Source organism: Puma concolor, chromosome A3, assembly GCF_028749965.1.
Source record: "Puma concolor isolate L17-30 chromosome A3, mPumCon1.1.hap2, whole genome shotgun sequence".
NCBI classification, from domain to species: domain Eukaryota; kingdom Metazoa; phylum Chordata; class Mammalia; order Carnivora; family Felidae; genus Puma; species Puma concolor.
The window spans coordinates 32,382,374-32,405,201 of NC_141669.1; the positions used below are offsets into that span (position 1 = coordinate 32,382,374).

The 22,828-nt window shown below is 36.7% G+C and overlaps 1 protein-coding gene and 1 long non-coding RNA gene across 5 annotated transcripts in view; one reads left to right on the forward strand and one right to left on the reverse strand.

Annotated features, from left to right (window-relative positions):
* The window catches only part of MAP4K3 (mitogen-activated protein kinase kinase kinase kinase 3), a 206,459-nt gene that overhangs the window by 16,322 nt on the left and 167,309 nt on the right, over window positions 1–22,828 (reverse strand). For all 4 annotated transcript variants that reach the window (XR_015249002.1, XM_086700431.1, XM_086700432.1 and 1 more), the window contains 10 exons: window positions 21,103–21,145; window positions 18,781–18,940; window positions 17,631–17,743; window positions 13,838–13,879; window positions 11,936–12,020; window positions 9,839–9,918; window positions 8,698–8,758; window positions 8,267–8,384; window positions 3,537–3,595; window positions 2,421–2,524 (listed from right to left, as the gene is read on the reverse strand). Coding sequence is in view for 3 of the 4 variants with exons in the window: in XM_086700431.1 (XP_086556557.1) it covers window positions 2,421–2,524; window positions 3,537–3,595; window positions 8,267–8,384; window positions 8,698–8,758; window positions 9,839–9,918; window positions 11,936–12,020; window positions 13,838–13,879; window positions 17,631–17,743; window positions 18,781–18,940; window positions 21,103–21,145 (865 nt within the window). In the remaining variant the exon portion in view is untranslated. The remainder of the gene's footprint in view (window positions 1–2,420; window positions 2,525–3,536; window positions 3,596–8,266; window positions 8,385–8,697; window positions 8,759–9,838; window positions 9,919–11,935; window positions 12,021–13,837; window positions 13,880–17,630; window positions 17,744–18,780; window positions 18,941–21,102; window positions 21,146–22,828) is intronic.
* On the forward strand, window positions 5,241–12,324 carry LOC147582345 (uncharacterized). The gene is made up of 2 exons (XR_015249004.1): window positions 5,241–5,447; window positions 9,574–12,324. It is a non-coding gene; the product is annotated as an uncharacterized LOC147582345 (long non-coding RNA).

Genomic DNA, 22,828 nt, shown 5'->3' on the forward strand with positions numbered 1-22,828 from the left:
GATTCTGAATATTTCTATTTAGTTTCTAATATCACGTGTTAAGTCATTAACAGAAGAGGACTCCCGTCTAAAAGCTTTACATCCAGTTGCTGTTGGTGATGGTCCTTGAGGGCAGTGACCATATCTTACTCATTTCTGTCTCCTTAAACAGCACTGTGCCTGGTTGGTAGTAAGTACATAACTGTTTGCTGGGAAGGTCTTTAACTTACAACTTTTATGATGAAAATGTAGTCTAATAAATCAAAAACTGTCAAAAATGTCATGAAGAGGAGGATAAAGGATAAAAGTGTTTTTGAGCACATCTTGTAAGAGTGTAGAAAAGCAACATCATAAATACTAACCACAACAATGTCAAATACAGAAACAAAATATCCACAGGGTCTTGGAGCAGACAGGCAGGGGAAGGAGAGCTGGGTTAAGATTCAGGGAGGAGAGTAAGAGCCTACAGAGAGCTCAGGGAGTTTAAGGGAAAAGTGGGAAGGGCGTGAAGTCTTGAGGGAGACTATACTGTAAGTCTAGTATCTTTGAACTCTGGCAACAGGCCTCATTAGCCAGGGCCAGGCTCCTTGGGACTATCCACTTGGAAGAGAGAAAATGTGGACGGGTAATTTTTAAGCTTCCCATGTCTTATACATTCTCTCCTGCATGCTCTTCATACCTAAAATTCCTTTAACAGAGAAAAGAGTCTTTGTTGTGTATTAGGGTAAGTGGTATAACATATCAAATTACACAAAAAATTCATTCATCCTATGGTTTAATCAGATTATTAACTGATGATATGAACACTGATATGATGAAACTATTTTTCATTCTACCAGACGTTAAGAATGAAAGGAATAGGGAACATGTACCTAAAATACACCTAAAAGGGGAAAGGAAGGGGCAGGGAAGGGGAGGGCTGCTGAAAAATCAAACCATGTACACTTTACTCCTCCATTTATGATAAGGTGTATTTTTGTGAAATGGGCAAGAACAAAGAGGAGCTGAGGACATAGCAATTTTTGCCATAAATGGGCTGATTCAGAAGTTCTGCTTTAGACAGTTCTTTTTTTTTTTTTTTTTTTTTGCTTTAGACAGTTCTTAAGGCTGTTTATTTTTCCCCTGCAGCTTCTGGTTTAAAGAATTTTTGTTTCAGTGATTTGTGGCAATACCACCTCAATGGATCCAAAATTCTTGGAACTATTTTTTCATTTCTTTAGTCCTAGTTAATTTTGAGGTTAACAAATAGTGATATGAAATTAAAAATAGATTCCTCAGTCACTTATAAAATTTAAATAAAAGGAAGCTTTTATTATGTATTATAAAATTTACGAAGAATCCACTCCAATTATATTCTGATCCCAATTTCCTTTTTTTTTTTTTCAAATTTTTTAATGTTTATTTTTGAGAGAGAGAGAGAAACAGTGAGCATGTGAGCAGGGTTGGGCAGAAAGACAGAGGGAGACACAGAATCTGAAGCAGGCTCCAGGGTCTGAGATGTCAGCATAGAGCCCAACGTGGGGCCTGAACTTGCGAACTGTGAGATCATGACCTGAGCCGAAGTCAGACGCTTAACTGACTGAGCCACCCAGGCGCCCCTCCTGACCCCAGTTTCTATGGAGATCTCAAATGCTCAAAAAACTAAGACTACTTAATTTACATAAAATAGCAAAGGAAACAGCTTTAAAAAATTCCTTTGGCAGTCCCTTGGTGTGAGTGAACCTGTACTTCATACATTTTGAATTAGTTTTTCCTCCAATTTAAAGTTATTGCTGAGTAATATTAGATATTTTAAAGAATGTTCATTAATTACAGATTCTAGAGAAACTCAGTCACCAAAAAACCATTCATGGGAAAGCCTGGGCAAATCAAAATCAGCAGGCAGGCATGTAACTCAGATCAAGAACTTCCTTCTCAGTATGGTTACCCCTTGTCCTCTTGGGCCAAACGCCAACCTGTAGGTTATTTTCCTGCTGTGATGGAGCCGGTCAACCAGGGGGTATACTGGAACAGCATTTCACTGCTTTTTAACACCTCCAGTTCTGGATATCCGACTGTGTATGTGAGACCCTGTTTCCAGCTCCTACTGTCATTTCCCTGAACCATCCCTCTAGTCTCTTCTGAAACTTGTATCAGGCCAACTCATTTCCTTACGATCTTACGTAGAAAGTGCACAAGATGTGGCCTGACAGGGGACTCTCAGGTCTCACTATTTTTCGTGACTGACACTGGAAGTGGAGATGTAATACCCAGGCAGGAGATTAACACACACACGCAGACTTTCACCACCCTGCCACATAATCCAAAATCATGACATTAACTTGAGAATTAATGGGAAAAAATGTTGTTGGTTTTTTTAAGGAAAAAAATAGGAACAGGAAAATTGATTTCATTTATAAGCTTTTATACTAAGAATGACTTAGATTGCTTTTCGTGCTTACCTTAATTAACATAAATTTCTGCATTGGTTCAACCCATTCTAATAGAACAATGCTAGTCTGAAGCGCCCCACATAGGTACTTATGGCCTGTGTAAGGATTTCGCACTGTCAAGGCAAAAAAGTGTATGTAAGTCCTCTTATGATACAAAATCCTTGTGATAGTAGTTGCAAGCTCTGAGAACAAACAAAAGCTGGCTGCTAGGTCAATTTCTTAATTAGACTAGAGGGTGAAAAAACTTTCAGGTAACAGCAGGAAACTCCTTCATCACTTGCAGGATTTCTCTCTAATGCACAAACGAAACTGGTGGTTGTTTTGGGGTCTGGGTGGGAAGAAAGATTTTGCATCTCATGGGAGCAGGGAGATTAGGTGAGGCAGCAGGACCCTAAAGGAAGGGTCCTAAGAAGATTTGGGGGGAAGCTGCCAAACTGATAGGCTACAGCACACTTAGGGACAGGTGATTAAGGATGCTTTTGGTAGTAATGTTCAGAGGTAGTAATGCTTTGGTTGCAACAGCATGAAGACGTTAATGAAATCTCAAAATACAGGTTTACAAATAATAAAACAAAGCCTCAGTTTCTGAAGGGAAGAGATTTTAAGGGAAAAGATTTTTTTGGTTTTGCTTGATGCAAATAAAACAGCTGGTTGTTATGGGGGTGGGGAGGGATTTGGGGTCGTGTGTGTGAACAGAGAGACTATAACCTTCACACCACAGGCATAAGGTTTCACACATTAAAGGCATGAAAATATATGCTGAATGAATAAATGCAGTCTCATAAGCCATTACCAAGCAGCATGTGAATGACAAGTAACAGGCCCCTTGGAGAACAGGGTGTGATAAAGTGCTGTAATAAAGTCATCCTACTTTCTCCATTTATCCAGTCAATAAATAATTTGCAAAACAACTGTTATGTACAAGGTACTATATTATAGGGTTAGTCTACACGGAGACTGGATGGCCAAGACATTTGTTTTACTCAAGGGGTAAAAATAAACTATCACTGGCAGAATACCCTGGAGAAGTACTGTTTCATATTAGATTTAAAAATGAGCCTCACAGTGTTTTCTCATTCGCTCCGCAAAGCAGGTGAGCTACGTGCTATGGAACAGTTTACTTACCAACACAACATTTCTGACACCACTTGGTTTCAGGGATTTTTGCTGATACAGCAAATTTCCTAAATGTAAATGAAAATGAATATATAATACATGTAGGTAAAGTTAGTATACGATAATGGTATCATTACAGATGAATGGAGAATAAAAACTGGTGCTGACATAATAGGTAATCTATTAAAAATAATATATTTGATCTGTTTCTCATCCCTCTTCCAATCAATTCCAAATAGATTAAGGATTTATTAAAGTATGAAAAACAAGACTATAGAATATTTAGATTTAGAAGAACAGAACCAGGGGATTTCCTTAAAAAATACAAAAAGAAACAAACTATACAGGAAAATATTAATAAACTTCTGTTTTTAATGTTTATTTATTGAGAGAGAAAGAGTGTGAGCCGGGGAAGGACAGAGAGAGAGGGGGACAGAGGATCCAAAGCTGGATCTGTGGTGACAGCAGCTTCACCTGAAGCAGCCCAATGCAGGGCTTGAGTTCACTAATCACGAGATCATGACCTGAGCTGAAGTCGGACACATAACCAACTGAGCCACCCAGGCACCCCAATATTAATAAACGTAACTGATACTTTTTTACTTAGGGATCCCTACCACTTCAAACTACAGGTGGCAATTTGTTGAATGAATTTGAATATATTAACAACTTTGGTTTACCAAAAGATAACACTAAAAAGGTAAAAAGATATGCCATAAACTGGGGGGAAAGATATTTTTTAGCACATATAATAAATTTAAGCTATGTAAAACATTGTCTTATCACTAAAACAATTTATAAGAACTTTTTTTAGACATTTTTATTTCTCTGCTCAGGAAGAGTGAGATATAGATTTTCTGTTAAGGTCCTTTACAGGTTCTGCAAACAGGTGATTCAAACTTAATATGTAAAAATCCATTTAAAATTGTTTTTTAAACTACAATTAAAAAAAATACCCATGAACTCAAATGGCTTTATAATGAAAATTAATATAACAGACTGCTAACGTACCAAGTTTTGCTAGCCTCAAATTATACTTCTCCATTTCTGTACACATAAACTTCTTTTACATGTGTAAACATGCCACATATTAGAGGTCATTGCTCTGCACATCTTTTAAAAAAAACAAAACAGAGTTGCCCTTTGCTGGTAACAGAATTGTAGAGCATGTATGTGATGCGCAATGCCATTCCAAACAAGCTCAGAATAATCTTATTTTTTTTTAAATGTTTATTTTTACTTGTTTTGAGAGAGAAGGGCAGACGAAGAGGGAGAGAGAGAATGCCAAGGAGGCTCTGCGTTGTTAGCACGGAGCCTGATGTGGGGCAGGCTCCTGTACAACTGGCAGCTGAGTAATAATCAGTCACATAATGCTGAGGTATTGTAATTTTAGCTTTTAATATGTTTTATATGCCGGTATTTATAAAAATCTATAGTAACTATTGCTAACATTTACTGAGATCTTATTGTTTACCATGAATTTCACATGTTCTGTCAGTCCCTCTGATAATGCCATGAGATAGGTGACAGTATAGAAATCTGAAGGTTAGGGGGTGTGCTCAGCACGGAGCCCACTTAGAAGATTTTTCTCCCTCCTCCCCACCCACCGCTTGTGTGTTCTGTCTCTCTAAAAAAGAGAAGAGAAGAGAAGAGAAGAGAAGAGAAGAGAAGAGAAGAGAAGAGAAGAGAGAGAAAGAAAAGAAAAGAAAAGAAAAGAAAAGAAAAAAGAAAAAAGAAAAGAAAGAAATCTGAGGGTTAGGTTTAGTAATTTCCTCAAGATCATACAGTCAGCAATTCAGGAAGAACTCTACTCTAGTGTCTTAGCCTAACTGCAACATTCATAGTGATTCAACTTTGAAAACAAATCTACTTCTCTTTTATGATTCTGGATCACTTTAAAGAGTATTCTGAGTTTGCAAGGTAAGTTGCAAGATAAAATCTGTTATCACTTGTAAGTACTTTATCTGTGTGAATTAGAATTTTGTTGATACTATGGTACCTAAACAGTGACAGAGAAATTAGTCAGATACTGAGGGACCTAATGACTAAAGTGACAATCTAGAATATCTTGATTCAAATTCTGGGTTAAAGCCCCTATTGTTCCTCTCGACTAAGTTCATACTGGGGAGAATTTTACATTCCAATTCATAAATTACATTAATAATTACAAAAATACCCCTTTCATAGGCATTGGAATTTCATACAGTTTAAAATAAAACAAAAATTCCACATACCCTTAAATTAAGTAAACTGCTTGAACCAAAGTGCTTTTTACAGTTAAAAAAAATCTGAATCAAGCTCTTGATAGATTTCCACTGCAACCAACTTAATGTTCCTCGTCCACACTTGTGAACTTGTCCTTTGGCCCCCAACGTTAACTTAGAGGTTAAGTTACTAAATCTGTCAAACCCAGGAGGATTAATTGACTACAAGGTTTTGAAAGATTATAAAGAATGCTACACAGTCAAGAAAAAATCAACTACTAAGTATAGCTTAGAAGTTAACGATAATGAAATGATTCAAAACTGAGCTGTGAGCAGCACACTGAAATGTTATAAAAACTCATAATTTTCTACAGTGATCTACATATAGACTTACCTTAATTTTAGTTATGATTTTACAAGGCAAAAAAATTTATTTACAGCACCCAATTAACTAGAATCCTGTGAACCAACATTCTCAATGTACTTAATGTAAGATATTTTAAGGTACATTACAGACACAATTCAATTTACCATGACTAATAATAATGATAACACGACTATTTCTTAAGAGCCTAATATGTGCCAGAAACCATGGTGGATACTTTTCATACATAATTTATCATTTTTAAAACAATCTGCAAGATAGGTATACTGGTTCCATTTTATAGATGAATATCCTGAGAAGTTGTGCAATTTATTCTAGGTCCTGAACCTAGTGAGTGAACAATGTAGGATTTAAATTGAAGTCTACCTGGATTCTAAAAATTATGCTTAACTGAAGCTTTACCATACAATACAATGAGTACCTATATTTATAATGAGAACCACAGAACATTCTAAACTTCCCAAAGGAAGTTTAATTTGTGCTCACTTTACGGCAGAAGAACATAAAATTTTATTGTGCAGAAAAGGTTTTCAGATTTCTTGCCAGTAAATGAGAGAATTAAGAGTAGATTCTAGGGGCGCCTAGGTGGCTCAGTCTGTTAAGCATCTGACTTCGGCTCAGGTCATGATCTCATGGTTCTTGAGTTTGAGCCCCACGTCGGGCTCTGGGCTGACAGCTCAGAGCCTGGAGCCTGCTTTGGATTCTGTGTCTCCCTCTCTCTCTCTATCCCTCCCTGCTCCCACTCTGTCTCTCTCTCAAAAATAAATAAACATTAAAAAAAAAAGTAGATTTTACGATAACAAAATTGAAGAAAGTGGGAAGGACACATTGGTGAGTGCTACCAACACTAAAGACGGACTATAACAAAATTACATGAAATAAAAGCCTCGAGGTAAAGCACTCTTAGAGGTAACATCTTCCTTTATGGAAATTCCTTAAAGGAAGAGGTAATACGTTATTCAATTTTGTTTTAGCTACATACTAGGAAACTTCCCGCACATCTTGTATATTCAGTAAAATTTGAAGAATTGAACACAGCTATAAATAAACTACAAAGGTCTCTATTCTGACAAAATGATATAAAAAAGTGAATGTATTAAAGTTTATGTGCTTTACATTCCTGGGGGGGGGGCGCTCTTGTATATTTTAAAGCTTGGGGCCAGTTTCCATGCCCAGAGAATTTAGGATTATCAAGTCAGAAGGCTAGAGGGAGATGTGCTGTAAGAAGACAGAAAATCAATAGCACCAAGTGGCAGCTGAGAGGAAAAGAGGGGCAGATAAACTCTACGTGAAGAAGCCCCCCGGCCCCATTCTTGGGGTAGTTCTTGCCCTTAACCCCAACTGTAGACATTACAGTAGAAGTATAATAAGTCAAGTTCATAGGTGCAACTCTGAGTCATCATGAAAAGGTCCAATTAAACTCAATGTAATCTATTTTAAAAGCATGCAGTATAACTTTTAAATGATTTTCATCAAAAAGATTAATTTTGAAAAAGCCTTTTGCACAAAGAGGCACATTTTAGCTGTAAACTCAGCATTGAGAACAGCTTTTCAAGGTACTTGAGAGCTAACGGTGTACATTAGTTGCTTTACAACTGATACGGTAAAGGAAGAATGGCCAGAGTATAATGTTTTTGTAACATAAAATTTATAGCAGACTCAGAAGACCTTTCAGTCAATAAATGAAGTACAATATAATAAGCAAAGGAGGAGAGAACATAATGAAAAATCCCTGAAAGCAGAAAAGCAAAACCCCTCAATTCCTAAGTAATTATCTCCTAATGTAAAAACCTTGATTTAATAAATCATTTTGATTTTCTAAGTTTAGAAACTGTGCTTTGAGACAAATTCATGTTATTCAAATTAACACAAATATGTCCAAAGCACTGGATATGAAGAAAAATTAGTAGCAAATTATAGAGAAAAATCAGTTTTAATGTTGTATGAAATACTAAACAGTAATTAGTTTTAAACTTCTAGAGGTGCCTCTCAGTTCTTGTGAAAATCTATTACCTCTCACAAGTTTTTCATTACACATGATTTCTACTAACGCAAACTAAGTGCTTTTTCAATTTCTGCAGTGTAACTATTATTTAGAATTCATTAACATATAATCTCTAAGGATGAAACATAAGTAAGTGCACAGTTACCTTGGCAGTATTCGGTCAGGGAGTTTGTGTGCTGGAATAGCAACAGGTAACTTTTGCATCTGTCTTGCATAATCAAAAAGCCCTGGTAAATTATGGGAATAAAGCTGAGAAGCTTTACCTGTAAAAAAAATATATAATAAATAAATAAACACGATATAAAAGCTAATAACATAAATAGGAACAAGTGAAAGGTATCAAAAAACTAGGGGCTCCTGGTGGCTCAGTTGGTTAAGGGTCTGACTCTTGGTTTCGGCTCAGGTCACGATCTCAGCATTTGTGAGTCTGAACCCCACATCGGGCTCTGCACTAAAAGCACAGAGCTTGCTTCAGATTCTCTCTCTCTCTCTCTCTCTCTCTGCCCCTCCCCAGCTTGCTCTCTCTCTCAAAATAAATAAACTTAAAAAAATATAAATAAAAACTAAAAGACTTACCAGATATTGACAGTAAGCAATTGTTCATCACATATAACCATGTACACCTTCGGGGGAATAGCTGATAAAAAAAAAAGTACAAAGTTTATAAAAGATAATAAGTAAAATACTTCTATTATATGTCCGTGTTGAACTGGTCATTCAATTTGCCAATTCTAGGTCTTTCTTGTTTCCCTAGATCTAGTGTTTCTCTATGGGAGGAATACAAGTGGGAGGGGCAGTGTGGTCAAGTAGTTAAGCACATGAACTCTGGAGCCATCTGGCCTGGGTTCATATCCCAGTTCATCCACTTAAGCACTGTAAGAGCTCTGAAAAGTTACTAATCCTTTCTGTGCCTCAGATTTCTGATCTGACATGCAACTCATAATGGTATCTATCTCTGAGAGTTGTGAAGATTAGTTACTCTATGTAAAGCATTTAAAAACAGTATCTGGTGCAGAGTAAGCTTTATACAGGTACTAGCTACTGATGTCATCATGATCATTTCTGTAGGTTGTTTAGCATTGCTGGCCTCTGGGTACTAAACATCCAAAGCTTCCCCCAGTCACTGTGACAATAAAGAAACATCCCCACGCAATTCCAAACACACTTTTTCCTTTCTGCCCCAACTCAACATTTCCTTGCCCTTTGACCAAAATCTCTAGCGTCATCTGTCACCATGCTGCAAATCGTTCTACACGGATCAGTTCACGAACAAAGCTCTGGGGTTTGGCAGCTGCCTCTCCCCCCCCCCCCCCCCACTTCCTGTTACCATTCTACACTCGAATCAGACTGTCTGCTCAGGGTTCCCCACCCTTGCCACTCCCCTGCACCACTTCACACTTATATTTACCCTCTCTCTGGGAACATTTACGGTCTCTTCTCACTTCCCCACAGGAGGTGCTAGTGACGTGTGCTCACTCCTAGTGTGACACCTAACCTGAGTGCTACAGCTACTGCCACGCCTCTATTACACCCGAGAGGTCCTTGAAGGGTAAGGACTAGTCCTGCGAATACGTCCTCAGTACCAGATAAATACAACATACTTGATGAAGCTTTTATGGATAAAAAAATAAAGAGGCAGAAAATCACAGAACTGAAACTTATTTCTTACCTAGTGTGTGTGTACGACTTTAAGAAAGGAAAATACAAAATAATGTACCTGTTCCATTGATGTTTCATGAAGTTCATTAAGATTCAAAGTATAAATTCCTTCTTCAGCACCAAATATCAAGTACTGATCTGAAATGACAAAAGTAATTCACCGGTTTTGATAAAAAAAATATTTTCAAAATGGACTTACATAGTTTAAAATTATGTACATATGTACTATAACCTGAAAAAAGAATTACTGTGATTGACAACCTATATATACATATATATATATTTTAATGTTTATTTTTTAGAGAGAGAGAGAGAGAGAGAGCAAGTGAGGGGGGGCAGAGAGAGAGGGAGACACAAAATCCGAGGCAGGCTCTGAGCTGTCAGCACAGAGCCTGACGCGGGGCTCAAACTCATGAACCGCGAGGCCATGACCTGAGACGAAGTCAGAGACTTACCCAACTGAGCCACCCAGGCACCCCTAAGCATTAAATATATTTTAATACAAATAAGTGGCTAAAAACTCTGCCTTAATGAACTGAGTTACATATAAATACCAGCCTCAAAGCACTGAGGAAAACTTTTATGTAAAAGAGGTTTTGAAGACTGGAATGCTAGGGTTCCTCACTCATCAGAGGGTGCTGAGGACTGGCAGAGAATCCATAGCTCATTTTCCACAATTCTTTTAAGAGAAGCCTGGGTGGCTCAGTCGGTTAATCAACCAACTTCAGCTCAGGTCATGGTCTCGCGGTTCTTGAGTTCAAGCCCCACGTCGGGCTCCGTGCTGTCAACTCACGGCCTGGAGCCCCTTTCGGATTCTGTGTCTCCCTCTCTCTCTGCCTCTCCCCCGCTCACACTCTGTCTCTCTCTCCTTCAAAAATTAACAAACATTGAAAAAAAAAGTAAAAAAAAAAAAAATTCTTTTAAAAGTATAGTTGATGTACAGAATGTAAATAAAGAACTGATATAGATTCAAAATATTTTTGCAGATGGGCTACCACTGTAAGAAATAACATCAGAAACCAGGATCTGGCTACTGCCTATTTAAAAAGCTAAAACTTAGATACCTGGCTAAGGTACTCAGTATCTTCTAGAAGATGTTAGTTTAGCTATGGTCCCGTCTGATCTGCTTTTGACAATATAAAACAACAGGTCAGGAACTTCTCCAGACTAAACTGAAGTATGCTAAGAACTTAGAAGGCCAAGAGCATTGTTATATTGCCCAATATTTAGGATTAGTAATGGCAGATTGAAGACATAAGCTTTGTGGTCCAAGAATACAATCTAACCAGGTTTGAACTGCAGCCCTCCTACCGACCGGTGGTGAACCTTTCTGCATGTCACTTTCCCTACCTGTGAAATAAAAGTTCCCACCTTGGATTTCTAAAAGATTTAGTAAGAAGATATATGTGTGTGTGTGTGTGTGTGTGTGTGTGTGTGTGTGTGTGTGTGTGTGCGCGCGCGCGGGCTTATGCATACCTTATACACACATATATTAAGATACAGATATATAGTGGGAGAATGCAGATAGTCTTTAGTCAGTGACTAATGGCAACAATTCTTATTATGATCTCCTTTAAGGTGGAGAGATCCTCTAACGTGGTCACCACACCCTAGACCCTGGGTAGCTAAACTCCTTTAACAACAGTTGTGTCTAAAACACAAAGACAGTGAGTGTGCAGCAGTGGAAAAAACTTTTGTGGAGAAAATTAGGGTGGCATAGAGTGCATGGTTTTGCTATATTAACATGGGGACAACACAGTGAAATTTTAGTGTCATGGGTCACCTCAAGCACTGCTAATAAGCTAGAGAAACATAGCCTAAAATTTTTTTTTGAATTATAACAAAATATTTTTCAGAAAGACATTCAGAGCAGGAAGAAAACTGAATATTTCCATGACCTCAGTTTAAAAAACAACTAGAAAGGGGCTGCCTGGGTGGCTCAGTTGGTAAAATGTCCGACTTCGGCTCAAGTCATGGTCTCACAGTCCATGAGTTTGAGCCCCATGTCGGGCTCTGTGCTGACAGCTTACAGCCGGGAGTCTGCTTCAGATTCTGTGTCCTCCTCTCTAAGCCCCTTCCCCACTCATGCTGTCTCTCTCTCAAAAATAAACATTAAAAAACAACAACAACAACAACAAATAACATATAGTACTACCTCTTGTATCTGGGTTTATCCATGATGTTGCACAGTGAATTTTCAAGGGACATCCATTAAAAACCTTTGAAAAACATGCACCCATCTGGAAAAACAAAGAATAACCAAGTAATACGATATTCCCTGCTAAGAAGGAAATTATAACTGCTACAAAGGTGAAAATTTTCTTATTTATTGAATCATTGAAATGTTATTAGTAATAAATGTTAAATAATCTTAATAATACAATGTTATTAATCATTGAATTTAATACTTCAACATGAAAGAGGTATGGCTGGTTTCAAATTCATATATGTACTTTAAAACAGACCCATTTTTTAAGAAAAACTGAGCAATGTGATTATTTTCCCTGGATGGATTCAATAAAAATCTTTATTTTTTTATGTTAATATTTATTAAGCGCATTTACAAGTCTTTCATATAATAAATACCTTATAAGGAAACACAGTATCATTCATTTGAACTTTTTTTTAATCTTGAAAGAATAAAATGTTAATTTTCAAATTATTATTCATGTTAGAATAAATAAATGCAAGAAAGCTTACTCATTTAATCACTTTTATTAGCAACAACTTGGGGGGAAAGAACACAAATATTTGATGAAAAGAAGAGCACTGTGCATCATATAGTTGGAGTGTTTTCTTCACAAATATGGAGACAATACCCAGAGACAGAACACACACCCCTGTAGCTGATGATAATGGATTAGAAATATCAACATTAAAAAAGAATCAAAATAATAAATCCTAAGATTTCCTTCTGCTCACAGAAACCTACCAAACAATATCTTTAAGATTTTAGCACCAAATAACAACAACCTCGCAGAAGACCTATAAACATGTTTTTATGGTGTAGGGCAGAAAGTGTATCATTTAACTCATTCTGGTAATTATACTTTAAGACAGCTGCTAAAATTCACATGTGGAGGTGTGGCCTAACCCCTAAAAATCCAAATGACACAATGCGGTGCCGAACAATTCAACCAACTCCGAGTGTAAGCCAGTCTGTACGGTCAGTCCCACCTGCCTTTCCAGTTAGAGGCTCCTCCCCATCAGCTGTACATCTGACCGGAGAGTTTTCTACTGTATCCAAACAGGACAACCCGAATGTCTCTGCCAGACCTGGGAGCCCTTCACTCTCAAAACTTTTATAAGATAAGGCATAAATATTTAGATCTTCATATTAACTTAAAAAGTCGAGAAAAAAGGCTAAAAATTAAGAAATAAGAAACTAAAAGGCTAAAAAGTAGAGTTGGGAGGTTACATACTAGAAGCTCTGTGGACACCTCAATTAGTGTCACACTATGTTTCAGATTAAAGAGTTGCAGCAGCGAAAAAATATAGTTCTACCTATACTGATGCACAATTACACTGAACTAATATAATTTTAATCCTAAAACAGCATGGTCTAATGAAAAAAATCAAACAACAAAACCACAACAGACTGTAACACAGGACTGTATCTAATGTCTATTCCAGCTCTGGTTGGAGCTGGGGGGTAGTTCTGTGATCTTATGAATATTGTGGGGTCTCAGTTTTACTCGTGGGCAAACTAGTTTGGGTCAGATGGTCCTTTAATGCTCCTTCTAGTTCTAAAATGTTTTTGATCATTGAAAATGCTAGAAAAAAATGTGTCCTATTTACATTCTGTATTTCCTATTATATCCATGTGCCCTTTCTACATTTCTTCAAAAATGTCTGCAAAGAAGATAGTAACAAATTCTGGAATAAAGGAGCTTTAAAATGTAACAATCTATATTTAAATTAGCAATCTTATAGATTTTTTCAATACTAAATGGAGATTCTTTCAAAAAGCTAAAAAATCTAACCAAAGGTACACAGTCAAGCAATTATTGGTCATTGTATTTAGCCTGAAAACAACTTATTTGATATTTATACTTACATGCACTTTAGGTGTTGGGGGTAGACCGTTACTAATAGGCTTCTAGAAAAAAGAATACATGCATGAATATACTTCTTTTGTTGTTGTTTGGCATATTAATACTGTATTTCAAACATAATTATTGAAATAAAATACACATGTACGCTCTCTTTGTAAAAGGGCACAATACAGATAAGGCTAAAGTCCCCTATAATCCTTCCACAGTCCATTTATCCCTGGTACCTGCCCCCTCTCCAAAAAAGCTGGTTTGGGGTGCCCCTTCCAAACCTCTTCCTAGGCAACTATATGTACTCATGTATTTGTGTATCTTTCCATACCACCTTGTATATACTTCTATACGTGTCCCCATAGAAAACACTGTTTTGGTGTGTGCTTTAGAACATAGTTAATGCACTCTTTTATCAACCTGTCTTTTGCCTTAACGGGTCTTAGATCTTCGTATCAGTACACATAGATTTGGTTCATTTAACTGCAGCACAGTACAAATACAACAAACTTTATTTAGCTATTCCCTAGTTATTATTGGGTATTTAAGTTATTTTCCGTTTTCTACTATAACAACAATGCAGAAATGATCACTCTTGCATTTACCTTACTATGCAATGTATGAATTATTTTTTTAGGGTATGCTGTGATAAGAGAAACTACTGGAATATAAAGTCTGTACCTCTTACACTGCAGTGGATACTGACCACCAAACTGTCTTTCTGAGTGCCCATTTCACATTATACCCACCAGCAGTGTGGATGAGCCCTGGTTCCTTTGGTCTCACAGACACTTAATGTTATCAAACTGATCAGTAAAAAATGTTTTCTCCTTAATAAGCATGCCTCTGATTGCTAGGAACATTGAGAATATTTTAAAAAGAGTTTATTGGCTATCTGTACTTTCTCTTCTATGAATTGTCTTCTCTCATTTTTTTTTTACTGAGTTATCTTTTTTCTTATCTATTTGTTGGTGTTCTTTATAGATTCCAGATTTGAATACTTTATCTATTAAATATGTTACAAATGTTTTATCCTAGTCTGTAGATTATCTTAATCTTGTTTATAATGTGAGTTGAAGTTTTACATTTTGAGGGATTCAAATATATCAATCACTGGTCAGAATATACTGATAATTAATAAGGAGAGTAAAAATATGCTCAAGAGGGGCACCTGGGTGGCTAGGTCAGTTGAGCGCTCAACTCTTGATTTTGGCTCAGGTCATGACCCCAGGGTCGTGGGATCAAGCCCCACATTGGGCTCTACACTGAGTGCAGAGTGTGCCTGAGATTCTGTCTCTCTCTCCCATTGTCCCTCTCCCTGACTTGCGTGTGCTCTCTCTAAATTAAAAAAAAAAAAAAAGCTCAAGAATACCAGGTATTTTTCCAAGGGGCCACATGCCTGGATATATGATTTGCCTCCCACCCTTTCAGAGGGATTATACTTTAAATATAAGTTTTATGAAAGTCTACATTTCTTTGGGGGTTAATGTTAATAACATTTTAAGGAATGACTTCCTAATTTTTGTCGCTCTAAGTCAAAATTATTTAACTGTGACAAAAATCAAAATCTATTAATTTCTTATACCTGATACAAATAAAATATGCTGTGTAACACTACTTCTGTAACTATTAGACACTTCTGAAGTTAAAACTATTTGAAATTTTACTTTGTAGATATGTGTATGAGGATGTATAGCCTATTACTGCCACCAATTTGTGATAATTTTTTTTTCATTTTGCAACTAACTTATGTACTTGGTTTTATATTTATGTCCTTAAGTTACCTTAGATCATCTATATGAGCAAAACATTTTTGAAAAGTGTATTTATTTATTTTGGGAAAGAGAGGGAGAGAGAGCGCGCATGAAAGCGTGTGCATGAGTAGGGAAGGGGCAGAGGGGGTGGGGAAAGAATCCCAAGCAGGCTCCGCCTGTCAGCACAGAGCCCAACCCAGGGCTCAATCCCACAAACTGAGATCATGACCTGAGCCAAAGAGTCAGACACTTAACTGAGCCACCCAGATGCCCTGCAAAACATTTTAAGTTAGCAAGCTCTGAATGTTGAAACTGTCAGATTTACATTGAGTACTGACAGAATTGGCTATAAACATTTTCAAGCTGCAGAAACTGTAATCACGTTTCAACATATCATGGATACTGTTTATCCTATTATACAGTTGCCAACATATTTCAGAATCACTGAGACTGTTAGTAAAACTACGGTACAGTAGTTCCTTATCCTAATGAAAGAAGGTAAGAGAAAGAATTACAAATGCACACATAAAAAAATGTATACATCTCTCAAAAGTTCTCATGCTGCATCATAGAGTCATGAAGCTGTATTTCTGTACTACATTAACAGTGCTGCCAAAATTTAAACCAGTGAACACAAAAAGGCCCTGTTCAGTTGAAGAGACATCATAAAAACCCATTCCTAAAGGGCATTTGATGCTTTTGTTAATATCCTACCTAAATTTCACAACTTACAATGGATAATCCTAGATTTTTAAATGCTTTAACTAAATATAAAAAGGGTATGTCATATTATGTCATGAAATCTTAAAAAAACAGATTATAGTACAAAAGCCTCTAACAATGTGCTTCCTGCATAAAACCATAGCTATATGCACATAAGTACTTTAACTGTACTATATAAAAGCAAATATTAGTAAACACAAAAACTTTGATTTTTTTTTTTTATTATTTGAGAGAGAGTGTGTGCATTCATGTGTGGGTGGGGGGAGAGAGGGAGAAAGGAAGGAAGGTAGGAAGGGAGGGAGGAAGGAAGGGAGGAAGGAAGGGAGGGAGGGGGAGGGAGAGGGAGAGGGAGGGAGGGAGAGGGAGGGAGGGAGGGAGGGAGGGAGGGAGAGGGAGAGGGAGAGGGAGAGAGAGAGAGAAAATCTTAAGCAAGCTCCACACTCAGTGGGGAGTCCATGTAGGGCTTGATCCCATGACCCTGGCTGGGATCATGACCTCAGCAGAAATCAAGCTCGACCAACCTAGACACTCAAGTGCCCCAACATACACAAAAACTTAAAAAACACTCTCATCTTATGATCTCATGGTCATCTGCTGAATTGGGTATTTTAAGGATTTTTTTGTTTTGTTTTGTTTTAAGTTCTATGGTGAAAGACAAATGTCTTCTGACGATCATGAGCAAATTTTTTACAAATGTTAAAAAATTTTAATATCCTGATGAATACTATTTATGTTTTAATAGCTATGTCACAGTATTTTATCCAACATTTGTAACAAGAATAGCTACTGAGGCTAATTTCATCTTTCCTAAAGTGATATTTTATATCTACTGGAAAATAATTTTCATTTTTCCTCCTTGTTATTTTCTTTGAGTAATAGTAGTAATACCACGAATTATGTAATCTATAGTTAAAAACTCATCCTAAGTAAAGTCCTAGCTTTCCTTATCCGTCCATGTCCTTCTTTCCATAACTTTTTGAGACTGTTAGGAACTTTTAAGAATCTTATCAATGAGAATAATAATAGTTACCTGTATGCTGAAGGTCACATTTAAAATACACTATTATTTAAAAAAAAAAAAGGCCTACATAATTTGAATAGCAGAAAGTCATCATTCAAGTTTGCCACAGCAGTTACTTTTTTTTTAAGATTTAAGCAATCTATTATAATTAATACATTAAAAAAACAACATACTAATTGCAAAATATACAATCCCTATAGTTTAATTATAATAACAAAACTAACTTAACAATGAAAAAGAAAATACAATTATATTATTAAGTATTATTATATATTATATAGTAAGTATATTATAAATATAAATACCTACTGGTACATCTTTCTTTTCTTTCCTTGAAGGGTTTGTGCCTCTATGTTCATTCTGTTGTTGATATAATGAACCATCTCGTTCACCATTTAACTGGAAGGAGCTCATTCCATTTCCTTCAATAAGATGTTTAAATATATTTAAAAAGGATTAATTTTCATGAAAACTTTCACTTAGAAAATTATCAAGTAGGAAGGAAAAATACGATTTCTCAGATGGTTTCTGCCTTCATCCGATCAGAAACAGTTAAAGAAAAAAAAGTCTGATACCTATGTTCTACTTCTCTTTTTTTAAACATTTTTTTTTAACATTTTTAATTTATTTTTGAGAGACAAAGTATGAGTGCAGAAGGGGCAGAGAGAGAAGGAGACACAGATTCTGAAGCAGACTCCAAGCTCTTGAGCTGTCAGCACAGAGCCTGATGCGGGGCTTGAACCCATGAACCGTGAGATCATGATCTGAGATGAAGTTGGATCTCAACCAACTGAGCCACCCAGGTGCCCCTCATAGAGACAAATTTAAAATCAGGTATATCTAAGCACATATATTAATACGAAAAACAAAGAAATACTGAATATATAACTACTTTCAGGAAGGGGCAATTTACAATATCCAGGAAATTTTAGTTGCTTTTTAATTGTTTCTTTTGCATAATACACAATACAGTACTAAAACAGCATCTTCTAGTATTAATTTGGAGACAAATAACTAGCAAAAGTGACAATCATTTTTCTAAAAATGATAATATGAAATAAAAAAAAGAAAGGAGTTAGATGAAGAACCCTCTTTTCTTTTTCTAAAACACAAGTAGCCTACAACCAAAACACATTGTCCTTGTTCGTTCAGTTTCTTCTATTGCCACACTAAGATAACTGATGAACTGAGCATTTACAATTCCCCAAGAAAGAAGGCTGGATATGAAATGAGAAACAAGGACATTTTAATACCAGAATGGGTCACAGTAATCCTGTCATATATGAACACTTCAAACTATGTGGCAAAAAAGCAGAAGCCATCTCTACAGTCACTGCCTTCCTTCTCCCCTCCCTCAAAGGAATTTCAGATACTCTTAAAAGAAAAGACACCCTCCATTTTCTTCACACAGTACGAAAACCTGGTAACGTACTTATTTCACCCTCCCTTCACCCATTACCTAAAGCAATTGGCTTTTGTGGAGGTAATCTGGGAGGTGGTGGTCTGGGTGGAACTTGGGATGGTTTTGCTGGGCTCTCTGACATAGGACATCTCTTGATAGTTCCTTGGTTATCATCCTCAGTAGAATGAGTTTCCTGTGGTATGAATATGGACTTAGGCTGAAATAATACAGAAAAGGAGATCAATGATTAAACATGAAATTACTTGTTTCATTCAAAAAGGAAAAATATTAGACGTCTTTCCTGAAGTAAATACTATTCTGCGTTTACTAGCTGAGCTTTAAGGTTATTCAACTATCTGATTCATATTATCTTAATATATATCCTAAAAATGTACAGTAACATGTCTTCTCAGATAAAAGGTCCTTTTCTATTAATTCCTTCGCAAGCCTTCCTATCTAGACTTGCTAAATAAAAATATTCTGCTCTTTCTGATCTCCAATTTAAATGAGCCTCTTTATTTTTTTTATTTTTTTTTTTTTTAAATTTTTTTTTTTTCAACCTTTATTTATTTTTGGGACAGAGAGAGACAGAGCATGAACGGGGGAGGGTCAGAGAGAGAGGGAGACACAGAATCGGAAACAGGCTCCAGGCTCTGAGCCATCAGCCCAGAGCCTGACGCGGGGCTCGAACTCACAGACCGCGAGATCGTGACCTGGCTGAAGTCGGACGCTTAACCGACTGCGCCACCCAGGCGCCCCTAGCCTCTTTATTTTAAACATTCAGACTAATCAAATTACAGTTCTTTATAAGACTAAACTGTTTCTTTTAGATGACTCAATGTACAGTCGGTTGCACGTACGACCTCAGCTCAGGTCATGATCTCGCAGTCTGTGAGTTCGAGCCCCACGTCGGGCTCTGTGCCGACAGCGCTGAGCCTGGAGCCTGTTTCAGATTCTGTGTCTCCCTCTCTCTCTGCCCCTCCCCCTGTCATGCTTTGTCTCTGTCTCTCTCAAAAATAAACAAACATTAAAAAAATTTTTTAGATGACTCAATGTCTTTTATGCTAATGCCTAACCTTTCAGACTGGGGCAGGAGAAGATACCAATTAAAATTCTATCATACTGGAAAAGACTAACACCGCAATATGGAATGGCTAAGAAACTTTCTGTGCAGACAATGGAAAAAGCCCCAGTCAGCTGAAGGTTTGGAGAATTTATAAATTCTTAATGTGTCCCTTACTAGAAAGATTGTTCACACTTATGTTTTTGAAATTCTAATGTAAAACAAAACAAGCAAATACAGTATTATTTACCTGTGGGAAACATAATTTTTTTTAAGTATAAAATGAAACAAAATACAGTAATACATTAGACGCCAAGACTGGTCAGACTCTAATTCTTGTTTATAAACCCTGATTTCGGGACACCTGGGTGGCTCAGTCAGTTAAGTGTCTTTGGCTCAGGTCATGGTCTTGTGATTCATGAGTTCGAGCCCCACGTCGGACTCTGTGCTGACAGCTTGGAGCCTGGAGCCTGCTTCTGATTCTGTCTCCCTACCTCTATGCTCCTCCCCTGTTCTCACTCTGTCTCTCTCTCTCAAAAATAAACATTATAAACCCGGATTTCAAAGCTTTCATAATTTTTTTAAAGTATAAAATGAAATGATAGTTGAATAACCTAAATGAAAATATAGTAAAACATTAGATGCCAAGACGGGCCAGACTCCAATTGTCATTTATAAACCCTGATTTCAAACCTTGTAACAGCTCATTTTATAAACAGTTCATTTTATAATTAAAACTTGCTGTGCATATAAACTCATAAAATAAATTTATATTAGTATTACCTATATTAACTCATTGTGCCTTTTAAAAAAAACCCATCAGTGAGAATTTTAGCATTTTACAATGTTTCTGACAAAACAGTTGCCAAAAATTTTTGAAAATTATTCTTATTGTTTTTTAAATGTAAAAGTACCTTCTGATAATTTAGTATCTATGATAATAAATCACTACCCATTACCCATTCTTAGGAAATCATTTACTAGATCATAGCTTCTGAAGGAAAAAAATCTTACAAAAAATGTGAGATTTCTAAGCCAGGTGAATTAATACTAACCCATTAATTTAATCATTTTCATGTATAAATTTCTAGAACTTTATTATTTAGAATAAATACTAAATGACAAGTTGGATAATTTAAAAAAGCAACCAAAATTAATCACAATCATCAATATCATGGCTGGTAACTTCATGTTTTCTTGTGGCTCTCAAGTGAAAATAAGCTACGGAGTAACTATTAATATAGTACTGATGTGACAGACCAACCACACACACCCACACCCACACATAATTCAAACTGAAAAACAAACCTGCTTACCTTTGGTGGCAAAGGAGGTGGAACTTTTGCTTTCATGGTTGAACTATAAAAACGTAAAAGTTTAGGATCAGAATTGAATGATTACTAAAGTATAATTAATTTTTCAAAGATATGGAAGAAAATTTACAGAAACAAGTTCCCTTTCCTGAGATTATGAGTGTTTTCCAAAACGTTCTGTACAATGTTCACGTTATGCTGAATGAAGTTTTATTCAGAAGTAATTAAGTAGACATGCTTTCTTGGTTTCAAATTAAAATAGGAAAAGATAACTACAATTCTAGTTTATATCAATTGAATGGTAATTATTATGAAAACACTAGCAACAACTAGTTAGGGAAAAACAGCAAAATGATATAGTATAAAAATATATCACAATGTAAGCTTCATTTTTATTACTATTAGAGATGAAACATCTCTGATGAAGCTCATCAAAAGGTACATACATTCTCTACAAAATTTTAGGCAGAATTTATCTGATTGAAGCTAAGATTCATTATAACTCAGAATTGGGAGTTTTCGATGTACAAAAACTTAAAAGATGGAGCATAAACTCTCAGATGAGGAAACAGGTCCAGAGAAGTTAAGTGACCTGATTCAAGGTCAAAGAGTACTGAGACAGAAAAGAAAACCTATGCCTTTAAGCCTCCAACTGCTAGTCAGGTACCTGTCACTCTACCATGAAACTGCACTTTTCTTTAAAGAAAAAAAGAGAATCTAAAAAAACTAAGCCTGAATGCTTATGTAAGTGAAAATATTCCCATATATCTGATCCAACAGAACCTTGTAAGAAGAGGAAGAGAGATCTCTCCTCACTCTCTTTGTACACACCAAGAAAAGGCCATCTGAGGACAGAGAAAGAAGGCAGTTGTCTACAAGCCAGGTAAGAGGGCCATCACCAGGAACAGAATAGAGCTGTGACAAATTTCTGTTATTCAAGTTACTCAGTCTGTGGTATTTTGTAATGGCAGCCTAAGCTAAGACACAGCTTGGTAACAAGGAGTGGAGTACTGCTACAACAAATACCCCAAATGTGGAAGATCTGCTTTTATTTTTTAAGATTTTTTCTTTAAAGTTTATTAGAGAGAGAGAGAGAGAGAGAGAGAGAGAGAGAGAGAGAGACAGAGACAGAGACAGAGACAGAGACAGTGCACGGAGGAGGAGCAGAGAGAGAGGGAGGGAGAGAATCCCAAATCCCAAGCAGGCTCCACGCGGTCAGTGCAGAGCTCAACGCAGGGCTCCATCTATGAACGGTGAGATCATGACCTGAGCTGAGATCAAGAGTTGGACGTTCAACCGACTGAGCCAACCAGGCACCCCTGTGGAAGCAGTTTTGGAATCAAGTAACAGGTAGAGGCTGGAAGAGTTCTGAGGTACATGCTAGAAATATGGACGCTAACAATGATTTTGCTGAGAGAGAGAGCTGAAGAGAAAGTTTCCCTCTTCTTAGAGAATGCATCAATAACTACCAAGAGAATACTGGTAGAATGTACACATTAAAGGCCATTCTCCAGTGGAAATGGTGGAGGTCTGCAATGGAAATGATGACCATATTATTGGAAATGGGAGGAAAAGTGATCCTTGTCAGAGAGGTAGACAACTTGGCTAAATTGTGTTCATATTCTAATGTTTAGTGGAAGGTTAAATGAGGTCGTAAGAGTGAGGTCCTAGTTGGATAGGATTAGAGGCCTTCTACGAAAAGGGGAGAGAGGTTTCTCTCCCTGCGTGC